The sequence below is a fragment of the Cordyceps fumosorosea genome (genome assembly GCF_001636725.1).
Source record: "Cordyceps fumosorosea ARSEF 2679 chromosome Unknown scaffold_21, whole genome shotgun sequence".
NCBI classification, from domain to species: Eukaryota; Fungi; Ascomycota; class Sordariomycetes; order Hypocreales; family Cordycipitaceae; genus Cordyceps; species Cordyceps fumosorosea.
Genome location: NW_017387321.1, coordinates 405,539 through 418,697, shown reverse-complemented (window position 1 = coordinate 418,697; position 13,159 = coordinate 405,539). Strand labels below are relative to the sequence as shown.

General features: G+C 55.0%; 6 protein-coding genes across 6 annotated transcripts; 2 read left to right on the top strand and 4 right to left on the bottom strand.

Moving 5' to 3' along the window:
• Window positions 1–2,697: 2,697 nt before the first annotated feature.
• Window positions 2,698–3,610, top strand: ISF_07413 (hypothetical protein; the record flags this gene model as incomplete). The annotated part of the gene is made up of 3 exons (XM_018851016.1): window positions 2,698–2,848; window positions 2,912–3,447; window positions 3,521–3,610. 3 exons carry the CDS (start codon window positions 2,698–2,700, stop codon window positions 3,608–3,610), a joined length of 777 nt encoding a protein of 258 aa, XP_018701928.1.
• Window positions 3,611–3,778: 168 nt separating this feature from the next.
• Window positions 3,779–4,273, bottom strand: ISF_07412 (hypothetical protein; the record flags this gene model as incomplete). Its single annotated transcript, XM_018851015.1, has 3 exons — window positions 3,779–4,015; window positions 4,103–4,198; window positions 4,250–4,273. 3 exons carry the CDS (start codon window positions 4,271–4,273, stop codon window positions 3,779–3,781), a joined length of 357 nt encoding a protein of 118 aa, XP_018701927.1.
• Window positions 4,274–4,566: 293 nt separating this feature from the next.
• Window positions 4,567–7,270, bottom strand: ISF_07411 (Glycerophosphoryl diester phosphodiesterase; the record flags this gene model as incomplete). Its single annotated transcript, XM_018851014.1, has 5 exons — window positions 4,567–4,665; window positions 4,725–5,131; window positions 5,208–5,573; window positions 5,621–7,102; window positions 7,150–7,270. 5 exons carry the CDS (start codon window positions 7,268–7,270, stop codon window positions 4,567–4,569), a joined length of 2,475 nt encoding a protein of 824 aa, XP_018701926.1.
• An 873-nt stretch (window positions 7,271–8,143) lies between these two features.
• On the bottom strand, window positions 8,144–9,943 carry ISF_07410 (Major facilitator superfamily domain, general substrate transporter; the record flags this gene model as incomplete). Its single annotated transcript, XM_018851013.1, has 4 exons — window positions 8,144–8,710; window positions 8,765–9,642; window positions 9,699–9,724; window positions 9,789–9,943. 4 exons carry the CDS (start codon window positions 9,941–9,943, stop codon window positions 8,144–8,146), a joined length of 1,626 nt encoding a protein of 541 aa, XP_018701925.1.
• Window positions 9,944–11,045: 1,102 nt separating this feature from the next.
• On the top strand, window positions 11,046–11,645 carry ISF_07409 (hypothetical protein; the record flags this gene model as incomplete). Its single annotated transcript, XM_018851012.1, has 1 exon — window positions 11,046–11,645. The coding sequence occupies one exon, from the start codon at window positions 11,046–11,048 to the stop codon at window positions 11,643–11,645; it is 600 nt and encodes a 199-aa protein (XP_018701924.1).
• Window positions 11,646–11,935: 290 nt separating this feature from the next.
• On the bottom strand, window positions 11,936–12,831 carry ISF_07408 (CBF1-interacting co-repressor CIR; the record flags this gene model as incomplete). Its single annotated transcript, XM_018851011.1, has 2 exons — window positions 11,936–11,959; window positions 12,064–12,831. 2 exons carry the CDS (start codon window positions 12,829–12,831, stop codon window positions 11,936–11,938), a joined length of 792 nt encoding a protein of 263 aa, XP_018701923.1.
• Window positions 12,832–13,159: the final 328 nt, after the last annotated feature.

The following is a 13,159-nucleotide window of genomic DNA, read 5'->3' as shown; positions in this document are numbered from 1 at the left end:
GCACGAAGACTTGATACAAGAGGGAGAGAATTGGATGAGAGGAGGGGAAAATTTCCCGCGAGGGGCAAAGGCGGGGGCGGGCTTAAATACAGCAACTGAAGGCGGAGGGGGTGAGCAGAACAGGAGGAGAAGGGAAAAAAAGCCGCCTATATCGGCCCAGTCAGGAAAGGAGTGAGTGGGTTGTGGAGCTGAGCTGTTTGTGCTAAAAGTACTAACTAACTTGAGCTCGAAAACTCTGCCACGGGGAGGTACCAGTAACTAATGTTAGTGGACAAAGAAAGACAGCTTGAAGACAGGCCAGCGCTAATTATTCAATCTCAACAGTTCAGTTTTGAAATGAATGTTCAACCGAAATGCGGCTGGTGGAGTGGCTGGTAGCTTCGAAACGCTGAAGGCGTAATTTGCACTAAAATAACACGTTGTCGTCTACTACTACATATTTTCAATCGGTTACCTTGCATGAGAAAATCTTCACCACCCTTGAAGAGCCTGAGACTGGCCAGGTACATACATACATCGGTAAATTGATATGCAGATATGGTTACAGCGCGCACTATGCTGGACGTTCTCCGGTGGCCAAAGCCGAATTTGCCTACCCGAGGCGACTCGGACCCCGACTCTGCCTGTGGCCAGGGTACCCTCTGGGACCACTTTGGGAACACCATGCAGATGGAGAAGATTGCATATAAAAGAGTTGGTTTTGAATTCACTATATTCTTAAAGATTATTTACTACTTTATCAAACTGTAGTGACGTATTATACGGCGGTTGCCTCAGGGTTGCTTTTCCTCCATAGCAAAGTTTGGTAGCCGGCGCAGCATCGGAGCCCGAGCCGCACTACGACCCCGCTCAGGTGGACGAGTTCTGGCTTTGTAGACAAACTTGAACCTGCCTACGCAACAAGCTAGCTTTGGAAAGATTATCCAATATACCTGCATGCTGCTCAACGAGGAAAATATCACTTTTTGCCTCTCCTCATCACCGATCTGATGAACTGGTGCAGCACAAAGGCTACGAGAATTGCCCCCCAGAACCGCGCCAGTTCTTTTGCTCTGTACGCTATGGTATCGTCTTTGCGAACCAGGCGGATGGAAAATTTACACACTAAGCATTATCAATTCGGGCCCAAAGCAGCCAGCACAGTGCCAATTGCATGCTGCCGCTGCGTGCCAGGAGTGGCGGCTCGGCGGCTCGGCGGCTCGCGGCTCGACGCTACCATTGTAGTTTCCCGCTACTCCGCGGCAAGAGCCGGTGATCTAAGCGTTATACAAGGACCCTCAAGATAGGGGTTATATCACCAAGAGCGTAATATTGCTTGTAGTTTTTTTTTGGGGGGGGGGGCTTATATTTCCTGGTGGGTGTAATGTTCGAAATGGCAGTGATCACAGTTTCAGGTATTCATGGACGAGGTTATTGTGGCGCAACAGACATTATGCTAACAAAAACTAACTATTCTGGACATTTTCTTTTTGTATTTGCTTTTCCTTTCTTTCTTTTTCTTTTGAGGATTTTATGGTGTTTCCACACAAGCAGTAACAGTGAGCTGAGAACAATGAAGAAAAGCAGGCGCCGAAAAAAAAGCCCAAGGATGGAAGCTTAGGGAATAAGAGGAAGAGAAGCAGAAAGGTCAGCCGCAGTCAAAGCAGCCTATGACCCTCCAGAATGTAGGGCCCTAGAGATAGTCGCCCTCTGGATATTGCTTGAGCAACTTCTGTGCGATATAGATGTGGCTCTTCCTCGTATATCTGTAGCCATCATCTGCCCAGGCGCTTTTGATTGACTGTATAAGCCGCAATTTTCTCGCTCGTTGACACTTTGTCCTCCTTCTTCTCCGCGCTTGCGCCGGAGATAGCGTTGACTACTTTACCATCCTTAAGACTGTAAGCACTCAGTTTTGGATATGGCTCGCTGTGAATTTTGTTCTCGCGAACGGACATGAGTGCTAATGCCCATAGAGCCTGTTGGGGCGTGAGCCTGCTGCTTTTGTCCCTCCACGGGACCACCGCAGCCTCCACTTTGAAAGTGTTTAATCCGCCGGCCTCGGAGGACTCCGACTGACCTGCTGAGCCCTCCGATGCTTGCGGATTATACATTCGGAGGCTAATCACCTCACACTGAGTTGCGATGAACCCGTTTCTTCTGCGAGCGTCAGACATGCACCTGACCGCTTGAGGAACTGCTTCTTTTCAGCTGCCGATCGTTGTCACGCCGGGAACCATGTTGTTATAAGCATCGTGGATACTGTCGGCCTTTTTTCTGACTTCATGGTATGAGACCACCGACTAGTCAGGTCGCGAATCCTCCTCAAAACGCGTGCAGCCTGCTCGACCCTAACGGGCTTTTTTGTTCAGAGCGTTGTTGATTGTGGGCAAGTGGGCAAGATGAATTGAGTGATAAAGTGTTGCAATTCGTCGCAGTCGTTGACTGCTAGGTCGATTGGTCTTGCCTTTTGGGCCAATGCGCCTTCGTAGGAAGAATCGAGCTCTTTTTGATACATGCGTCTAAGGTTTTCGTACCTGAAGTCTTCCCACGTATCCGGAGCCCTTGTTTGAACAGCAACAACCGTATTGTTAGCCTGCTGTCTCGTCGAGGTTTGGAGGCTAGGAGCCTCGGTGGCCTCTGTCAGCGCTCCGCGCTGCCCCCAAGGTCATGGTCTTGCAGTGGGTGATTTCGATTCTGCAAAGCACGTGGACCGAGATGTCACAGACCACATTCCACGGCCTCCTTGATCAAATGAAGAAGGAAGTGCTGGTCGACGAGGTGCCGGCGACGCTCATGTGGCTGCTCACCGGGCTGGGACAGGAGGCGCTGTTATGTAGAAACGCGGCATACCTTCCCTTTGTCGCTTGTGAGTACACTACTTCCGAAATCAGAGTCGAATAAAGTTCTAATCAGGGCTAACCATTATCAGGGGCGCAGACGTTGGTTCCTTCTGGTCCACCAGAGAGTGGACAAGCGCCATACGGGGCTTGCACGACAGGCGAGGGCCGTTCACTATCACAATCGAAGAAGCGCAAAATCGGCGACGACTTTGTTGACTTACAAGAGAGCGTGGAGCAAACGACATCTCACGCTCCAAATCTGCAAATGATGGTGCCTGCTTGGGAGACTTCAAACGAAGGCGAGAGGCCACCACAGTCAAAAAAGCGCAAAACCAGCGACGGCTATGTTGACGCGCAAGATATCGCCCAACAAACGGCATTTCACTCGCCAAATCCGCAAATAATGGCAAATGGATTGTGGCTTTCGAACGAAGACAAGGTAGCGCTGTCTGTATGGGGGCTTCCAAACGAAGACGAGGGGCCGTCACAGTCGACAAAGCATAAAACCAACGACAGCTATGGTTACATGCAAGAGAGCGTCCAGCAAACAGCGTTCGATGATCCGATCCAGCAACTGTTGTTTCCCGGACCAGGGCACGTGGTCACCTGCCCGGGCTTTTCAACGGTGAGCATTCAATCCAACCAACCGCGTGAAATTTTTGGGGCTTCTTGCAAACTAACACTATCTGACTCGCCAGCATACCCTACAGTCGACATGTATGAAGTACCCGATCATATGTGTCTACCTTGAGCCCAGTTTCGGAAGAAGGGGCGGTCAGGAGAACTGAGAATTGATCCGCGCATTGGCGCGATACTCTCAATCAAGCTTTGCCTCCGCGACTTGATGAAGAACAACTGGACGGAGCTCTTGAAGACCTGACTTCGACATAGGAGGTCTCATGCTCGCATTCGGCTGGAACGATGCCTACCAAGGTGCCCTTGCTCACAGTCTTATGCTAAATGTGATCGATGTAGTTGTACTCCCCATCCGTGCGACCGGGGATCTTGTACTTCTTGCCATTAATGACTGGGTCTAATTTGTAGACGCGCAGGACGAAGAACGTCGGCTTGTCGGGCCTGTTTCGGAAAATAATGATGCAGTCGTCTTTGCGCCCCCTGATCAGCTTTAAACCATCCCTGTAGGTATAGTGCCGCGAAATATTGCAGTTCGAAGCAGAAAATCTCTCGCCAAACTAGAGAGAGTAGATTCGTCAGCACTGTGCAATGGGTATGAGAGCATGGATGGATCGTTATGATGTGTTCGTTACCTCTCTTCTAACCAGCTCAAAAAGTTTGTCCTGGTCTTCGGCCACGTCGTCTGGGACGGGCACGAAATGCGCCGTGGGCTGGATCGGCGGCAGAGTGCCCTCCGGGGCCTAGGGGACACATCAGATGTAGGGAAGCGTGAAAAACAAGGCGCGGTCCACCGTGGGAGCCATTTGTGGTGCCATTTTGCACGTAGTAGCGGTTATAGACCGATGAATTGTAGTTTTCGCTGGACTCCGACGATAGACAAGACGTGGGGGGGCAAGACGATGCGTGATGGTACCTTGCTGCTGGCGGTTGGCTGGGTTGGGCGCATCAGCCCTGTATATATATCCCCGGGCGGGGTAACCTACGCAGCAAACCAAACCATGTCGTTAACGCACATAGTTTTAGGGGGGGGTTGTGATACTCTGAGAATGCAGAGCCTTGCCCGGTCGGATAACCCATGTCAACGAGAACCTCTTCTCGTCCAAGCAATCTAGCTCGACTTCTCTGGTGGCGGCAGCCTGCTCAACGCATCCGCAATCAGCTTCACCTTGTCCACGATCAGGATATCGATCCCAGCATCGGCCTGCATCTGTCTCATCGTTCTTCATTAGCAAGATTTGCACGCAAGATCCAGCGAGTCCCACGCACCTTTGCGTTCGCCGGCTCGTTGTTCCCCACCCCGTACGACGCGCACACCAAGCCCTCGCTCCTCACCAGGGAAACCAATCGAGGGCACAGCAGGAACGCGTCGCATGCGAGCACCAGGCCCGACAGCCGCCAGCGCCGCGCGAACCGCAGCGCCGCCTGCAGGCTTGCCGCCCGCAGCTCCCTGTCCGCCGTCGGCGGCTTGCCCGCGTTGGTGATGAACAGGACCGGGTACGCGGCCTGCTTGAGCCGGAGCAGGACGCAGACCTCCGGCGTGAACGACGACAGGATGATGGGGCGGCGGCCGGCGAGGCGTCGGATCTTGTCGAGCGCCGCGTCGACAAAAGTGTTGATGTCGATGGTGACGGAGGCCACGCCCGCGTCGACCGACTCGTGGAGCCGCTGATACTCTGCGTCCTCATTTGTCAGCGCTCGCGGCTCACAGGAAAAAAAAAGGGGGTTCTTGAGAGCGGCGCAGCAGCATACTCATCTCAATGTTGAAGCCAATCTCCTCGGGCAGCCTCGCCAGGAGCTCCTCCAACGTGGCGTACGCGTCCTGGATGGAGTGGCCCCGGATGTTGGCCTTGAAGCCCTTGCCGTCAAAGTCGACCGTGTAGCGCAGGCGTTCCTGCGCCTGCATGGCTTTGAGCACCGAGTCCTCGCCACTAGAGGACGCGCGCGGCCGCTGAACACCAGCCTCGAGAAGCAGGGCACTGCCACTGGGGTTCTGGATGTCGCCGGCGTACTTGTACTGGGCAAGCGAGATGTCGTGGATCGGCACGTCCGAGCCGGAGCCGCTGAAGGAGAAGTCGTGGTATATGACAGCTTCGAGATCGCGGGTGAGCTGCACGTCTAGGTTGAATTAGCATCCATCCCTCTTTCATAGTCGGGCTTCATACCAAACTCCACGAACGGGGCGCCAAGTCTGTAGGCGGACAGAAACGACGTAACTGTGTTTTCACCGATTTGTAGATTCGACTTTCCTGCAGTATTTTGGCCAAGACCTCTGTGACCAACCAATCGTATGGGATCACCAGGTTGTCGTCTATAAGACGCCATCTCACCCCCATCCAGCCCCGCAAACGGCGTCGCCACCACGTAACTGAGCAGAACGGTACCTGAAAACTCCATCGTCTCCCTGTCCAGCATCACCACCGTCGTTTCCCGAAGCATGCTCTCTCGGAAAGCGCCAAACTTTGCATAGTCTTGACGCAGCAAAACTGTCCCGCTGCTTTCCAACACCCTGTTGCCAGTGGACGGTGTGCCCCCATCGTCCCAGAGCCGCACCGTAACCTGCGCCTGCGCGTCCACATCAAGCCGGCCGACGATGGGCGCGGTGCTGTAGTCTTCCCAGAGCGGCAGTGGTACAATCTTAGAGCCGCTGTCGGCGCGATGGATGACGATTTCCAGGGACTTGGACGTGAGCCCGGCGTCGTCGCCGCTGTGACGCCTAAGCTCGAGGGTCTTCCGGTCGTGGCCTCCTTGGACACTACCCAGAGTAACGATAACAGCTTTTTGACCGGCTCGCAAGGGAGTAGAGATTTTCGATGCGGTGGAGTCAATCCGTCCCGCCAGCTCGCCATCAGGGCTTCCGGCTGTCGCGAAATCGCCAAGCGACGCAGTGGTGAGATGGCCGCGATAAGCAGCGTGCTCCCGGGCCGTCCAGCCGAGGACATCCACCTTGCGAGCGTCGGCCCCGGATGACAGCAAGTACTCGACGATGTCCGTGTAGCCTTGTGCGCATGCCACCATCAACGGTGTCCAGCCCGTTCTCGCCACAACGGGGTCTAAGCTCGCACCAGACCGGTGGAAGTACCCCGCGACGGACTGCGTGGCTGATAGAGAACCAGATTGGGCAGCAAGATAAAGGGCCGATTCACCTCTAGCTGAGTTGACACCAAGGTCGGGTTTGTGCTTCAGGATGGCGTCGATAAAGTCACTTGGGAGATAGGTGGCCGCCAAGCAGAGCAGTCTGCCAAGGAATTGCCTGTAACCGGGGTCGATGCCGGAATTTGCGTGTCCGCCAATGCAATCTCGCAAGGCGGCATTGAATGCCTCCAAGGATTGGGGCTCAAGAAACCGAGAAAACTCGTCTTTAGCGGGACAAGATACCGCCGGTCCGCCATCGAACGATGGTTTGGCATCCTGCCTTGCCTCAGTCCACGCGTCAAATGCAGATTCGGCGTGGCGAAGGCATTCGGGCGTGGCTGCGCGGTAGCGCGCAAACTTGCCGAAGAGGCGGCGGATCGCCATCACGTTGAGCCTCCCAAACGTCTGGAGCTCCAGCGCCGCGCCATCGCCGGATCCCTCCATTGGCCCATACTGCTCCGTGAAAAATTCCCTGAAGCGCGCAACCTCGGCGACAAACTCCCCGGCCAGCTCTGTCCTGGCGTTAGAAAAGCGGTGCGCGCCCGGCCGGTCGGCATACCTTCGATGCTCTCCCCCATCTCCGTCTTGGCGCGCAGCTGCGTCCTCAACCCATTGTAGTCGACGTAGTGCTGCGACCACTTGGGCAGCATGCGCTTTTCGTAATTCAGGCCGAATTTCATCGTGTTTTGCGGTGTGCTCACTCCGTTCCACAGGAAAGAGCGAGGTGGAGGGCGTTTGTAGGGAGGATGTTTATGCCTGAATGTGCTGCGGCCCCTCATCTCCGCATGGCGCGGATACCCCACGTGAGCATGATCCGTGACAATGCTGACTGAGCGATGAAAATGGAAAGATAAAACGACGAGCAACATGCCATTGGGGTATCTTGGGATACGATTTTGAAAAGGTTTACCTTTTACGAGGACAGTAGCGCTGGTGGGACGCGTCTCCGTTACCCAGGCACTTTGGATTGGACTGAGGACCACATCAGCTCAGCACAGTGCCCGGAAGCTCAGACAGTTGAAAATTACTCAATTCCTTGTAATCATATGCTAATAAGTATTTTATACTAGTGTTTGATGCAAAGAGAGATGCAAGAAAGACAAAACGCCCACGAAGCCACCCGGACGATAGCGCACCGGCATTGTCGTCGGCCCTTGGCTTCGGTCCAAACACACCGTCCCAGCGATGGCGTAACAGCACTGTCGCCGGCGAGAAAAATATCCAGGAGTCGAAAAAGTATCTCGTAAGACAGCGGGTATAAACGCGAATGGGTATCATAAAGATCAAAGCAGGTAAAAAAACAAGTTGCAGAACGGGTAGGGCAATGTGACGAGGTGATTTCTACGATAGCGTAGAAGCATTGTCGCAGTATTCAAGGTTACACATTTGCGCCGCAAGTCCGCAAAATAAAATCAGAGTGGAATGGTATGTTGCGATACCCGTTGTAAGAAGAAGAAAACATGAGTGGCGACCCCGTCAAGGTGATTTGTTGAAGTCCAGACAGTAGGGGTGCGCTGTTGCAGGTTGCACATGCAACGTCCAAGACGAGGCGATTATGCCTGCGACGTACTGGCACGGCCGAATCTACCAAAACCGCGCTGTTGTCGCTCTCGTCGAGCAGCACCATCTTCGAAATCGCTGGCAGAGTCACCTTCGTAAAGTTTCTTGCTTGGCGGATTTCCCAAGACCTTGAGCAAAAACACCATGGTGAAGGCGCTGAGTATGCTCATGCACAGAATTCCAATCATAGTGAGATTGCTGTAGCGGTACTGGCGAGGTCCAGCCTTGGCATCTTCTGGCCAGCCAGTGTACAAGGCATAGGTTGTAGTCACGCTGCCCAGGTTGCCCAGACCAGACACCAACGCAGTGGCCGCGGCGACGCCAACCTCGCCGTGGCGGCGCTGAAAGATCTCGGAACTCCAAGCCATGCATATTGGCACGGTCGGTCCGAGACCGAATCCGACCATGAGGAGACCGCCATAGCGAGCCCAGCCGTGGGCAAAGGTAGTCATTAACAGGCCGGCAATCTGAACGCAGACAGCGGCAGAAAAGAAGTACGCTCTGTACTGGTGGAAGCGGTCGGAAACCGGGGTAACGAGCAGAATAGCGATGAGGTCCATCTAAGAACAGGTGAGCAACTAGTAGTCAAAGGCAGGTAAGAGAGTCTTGCTTACAATCCAGATAGGGGCAAAGAGCAAGCTAATCTCGATACCTCCAGCTTGGGGCCGGATGGCGCGAATAATGACTGAGCCGTAGAGCTGTGTGCCGATACCAACACCGACTACGCCAAAGTACATGAGTGTCAGCGGCCACAGTCGCCAGTCCAAAAGAACAAGACCAAGGTCTTTGAAGCCCCAGGGTCGAGCGTGATATACACGCTTGAGATCATGGTAGTGAATAACTGCATCCTCGCCAGTGAGCGCTTCCGGTGTCGAGGGAAGGAACTTGAACAAGCCAGTCTTCTCCCTGACTTGACCAGGGGCGAGCGGCCTGTCAGGCAGCCACCAAATGAGGATCACACTAAGAACCACACCAACCAACCCGTAGATTAGAAACATCCAGCGGAAGCCTTCGAGTCCTGCAACATTGTCCATGAGTTGAAACCCCGCCGAGACAAGGCCGACGACGGCAGCGGAAACCTGGGACGCGGTAAAGTACATGCCGATCCGCTTTCCCGTCCTAGACGGCGGGTAGAACAGCGTGAGGTAGAATGCCATCCCGGGCCACATGCCGGCAATGACCAGTCCTAGGAGGAACCGCAGCAGCTTGAGGCTCCAGGCATCGTTGACGGCGGCAAAGCACGCGCCGACGACACTAGTGGCGAAGACGATGCGGGCCATCCACACGCGAGGGCCAAGCTTGCTCATGATGAGGTTCGACGGAAAGTCAAAGATGACGTAGGAGACGTAAAATAGGGCAAGGGCGGTGGAGATATCTTTCGGGGTCAGTTTGAGGACCGTGACAAGATCATGGTGCACGTCGATGTTCATGGTCTGGGCGATTCCAATGTTGGAGCGAATGGCGGAGCAGAGAAAGTATAGGATCCAAAAAGCTGCAAATGTCAGTTAAATGGAACAAATTCAGGACTATCCCAAGTTGGAATTTTACCAGGAATGATTCGCCGGTCGATCTTGCTATCAGGTTGCGTTAGTAATGTCGTCCATACACATCCACGGCATGATGCGGGGGCTGGCTTACCGATAAACTCGCTCAACAGTCACGACATCGTAGTCGGCAGGCTCACTGGGAGACTCAATTCCAGGTACCAGCTTCTTAGTAGCAGATCCCGATAGAGATACGCTGGCGCCATCGTGGCCGAGCTCCGGCGTCAGAGGCTGCGCTGAGTGCTCCATCGCAAATGGGTGTGTAGACGAGGCGAGTCGCCGCGCAGGACTGCTATGAGAAGATCTGGACGGTTAACCAGACCTTAAGCTCGATTAACAGATGCAAATGAGATGAAGCAGCGCAGCCGTGAATTAGGCTGAGATGGACTTGGCTGAAAAGAAAGGTTTGCAGCCTTCGGACGGGACGATGTCGGAGGTCGGATTTGGCTTGTTTGCCGCAGGAGCTAAAAGCCTGCAGCTGGTCCACCAACTTTAAGCCACCGCCAGCCAGCTTTTGACGGGCCGATCTCATGTTAAGTAATAATAAGGTACAGATGAAAAACTGTGTGGATCTGGGACTGCTTATTTCGTATGCAACCACGATGCTTTCCGTTTTGAGCATCGTTATAAACGGGACCAAATGACATTGACTATTTTGCTCCGTGTACGACATCGCGACTACTAACTTGCGACACTTGGTCAATACTGAACATATTTACATGCTCAGCAAAGGCCAGCGCATTTCTATTTTAACGTGGAATTGTTTGGCCAGAAAAATATTTGCCACGGTCTAAATCAGTAAGTCCGTATGGCTTGAATCCGACAAGCTAGTCAGGTCGCGCATTGGCTGAATATCAGCGCCCTGTAGCATGTCGTGTGTTACCGTCATCATCAAAAATAGGCCGAAACAGCTATTCAAAGCCTTTTCAAGGCTCAGGGAATAGACATCTTCGAGATGGTTCCAGTAAAGGTGAGCGTATATGTGGAACATTTGCCGGCATATCAGAAGTATTTAAGCCTTGCGCTTTCAGCTCATAATAAATGAGGTAGCGAATCACTTGCGCTGCTACTTGCCAAACGCAGTACTGAATTGTCCATCATCACGTATACTTCGCAGTAATGAATTACTAGCACAAAAAGTGCCAGCCATGGTTCTGGCGCTTAAGCCGCTTCATCTCGGCACCAACAGCTTCCGAGCGATGACGGCTCCATCCGGCGCCAGCGAATGTTTCATCCGCCAACCTCAACCTTTCTTTCTTATTTCAAGTCATCTCAAAACACAAAAAAACAAAACATAGCACACAATCCCAACATCTTTTCTACCTATTCAAAAGCTTCGCAGCCTACAACCATGGCAGCAGACGTCGGCCCCATCACCCTCTCCCTCCCCTCCAAGTACGCCAAAAGCAGCTCCAAGGCGGCGACAACCTCGCAGCCAGCACCACCCATCGACTGGCTCACCGGCACCTGGACCGTGACGCACTCCACGCTGTCCATGTGGCGCTCCGCGCGCAACGTGCGCATCACCTACGCGCCCCTCGCCGCCCGCGCCGATGGCCGCGCCCGCATCGACGACCTCGTCGCCTACGAGCCCGCCTCCAGCACCGCCACCCTCAAGACCGTCACCGGCGTTGACACGCGCAGCCCCGACGGCAGCGGCTGGGACTGGCGCGGCAAGGGCTGGCTCTTCTTCGTCTCCAGCCACTGGGAGGTGCTCGGCTGGGGCGAGTCGACCACCACCGGGGAGCGCTGGGCGGTGACGTGGTTCGCGCCGACACTGTTCACCAAGGAGGGCATCGACGTGTACTCGAGCCGCCGAGAGGGCATCTCGGAGGCCGTGTACGGGGAGATTGATAGGGCGCTGCGCGGGTTGGAGGCAAGGCCGCTGGTGAGCATGGTCGAGGAGGAGATGCGGCCGGTGGAGATCAAGCTGCCGTGGACGGAAAAGTAAGAGGGCGCTGCATAAAAGAGGATTGAACATTTGCATGGTCATAATACAGTAATGAATAATAATACATAATACATGTTTACGATGTTGGGTATCATTTGTGTTGTCGTTTCTCATCATGCCGCCCATGTCCCTCCCGTTCCCGCGAATGTGAACGCCGCCGCCGCCGTCTCTCATCACGGCTTCTCTCTCTACTACGCTCCCGATCACGGTGTCCCCGTCGCGCAGGCTCCCCATCTTCCCTCCGCCGCGCGCCACCGCGGCCTTCATCCGCCTCCCTCCTCCTCCTTCGCTCACCCGACACCGGGGACCGGGACCTTCGCCTCCTCTTCCGCCGTTCCTCCTCGTCCCCCCGCATCTTCCGGAGCTCCCCTTCACGCTCCTCTCTATCCCTGTCACGCTCCTTCTTCAATGCACGCACCTGCGCCGCACCCCTCCTCATTGCTGCCAGCGGGTCGCTTGCGTCCCGCCGCTTCTCGTCGCGCTCCTGCCTTCGCGGGTCCTCTCGTCCCCACACGTTCTTCCTCACCAGCTCCTTGCCCTCATCGGCTGCCGCCGCTGCCGACGACGAGTACCACGGGGCTCCCGACGAGCGACCGCCGCCGCCCGCGGCGTTGGAGAAGCGCATCGTGTACTGGTCCTCGTACTCGCGCCGCTGCCTAGCCTTGTCACGCTCAGCCTCCTCATTCTTCTCCCCGCGCGCGCCAAACAGGTCAATGTGGCCGCGGCCGTCGACGATCGGCGCCGAGGACGACGACAAGCTCGTCGCGCGCCTCGCCTCTCTGGCGACGGCCTCGCGCTCCTTGGCCACGCGCATCTCAAAGTCGGTGTCGTCCTCGCCGTGTCGTTTGCGCGGTCGCCGCCCGTCGCCCGCGCCGCGCGGCATCCCGCCACTCGTCGTCGTCGTCGCCTCGGGGTCGTCGGGCGAAGAGCACCGTCGCTCCTCCTCGATCGGAGGCGGCGCCTCGCCGCGCAGAATCGCCAGCCGTCGCGCGGCGTCGACTTCCTGCATGCGCTGCTCCTCGGCCTCCTCGGCCGCCTTGGCGAGGGCCTCGTCGCGGCGCACGCGCTCGACGTTGGCCTTGTTGTAGACGTGCCATGACTTCTTGGGTAGAAGGTGACTGTGGTTTGTTTTTGCGTTAGCAAGGCACTTTCCGTCGAAAATCGGAGAGAGGGTCGGTTCGTGCATCGAGATGGCTTACAGAGGCATGTCGGGCTGCCAGTTTTTCCCGTGTTGGGCAATGAGCAAACAGAGGTTGCGCTCGGATCTGGAGATGCTGGAAGCAGAACTGCTGTGTTGGATTAAGTCGCCGCAGGAATTAGTGGAAACTGATGCCTGTGCGCTCTACCACGCTGAAGATGAAGTCAGCAGCGCACCTGAGCAAGCTTAACTGGGCCAACAGGTTCACGGATCGATACGCAACCATTTAAAAACATCCAGGCAGTGTTCTCCAGAGATTGATGTCCATTTTTTTCCCTCTCTCATTATTTCCTGAAGGTTGATAAGAGCATCGCCT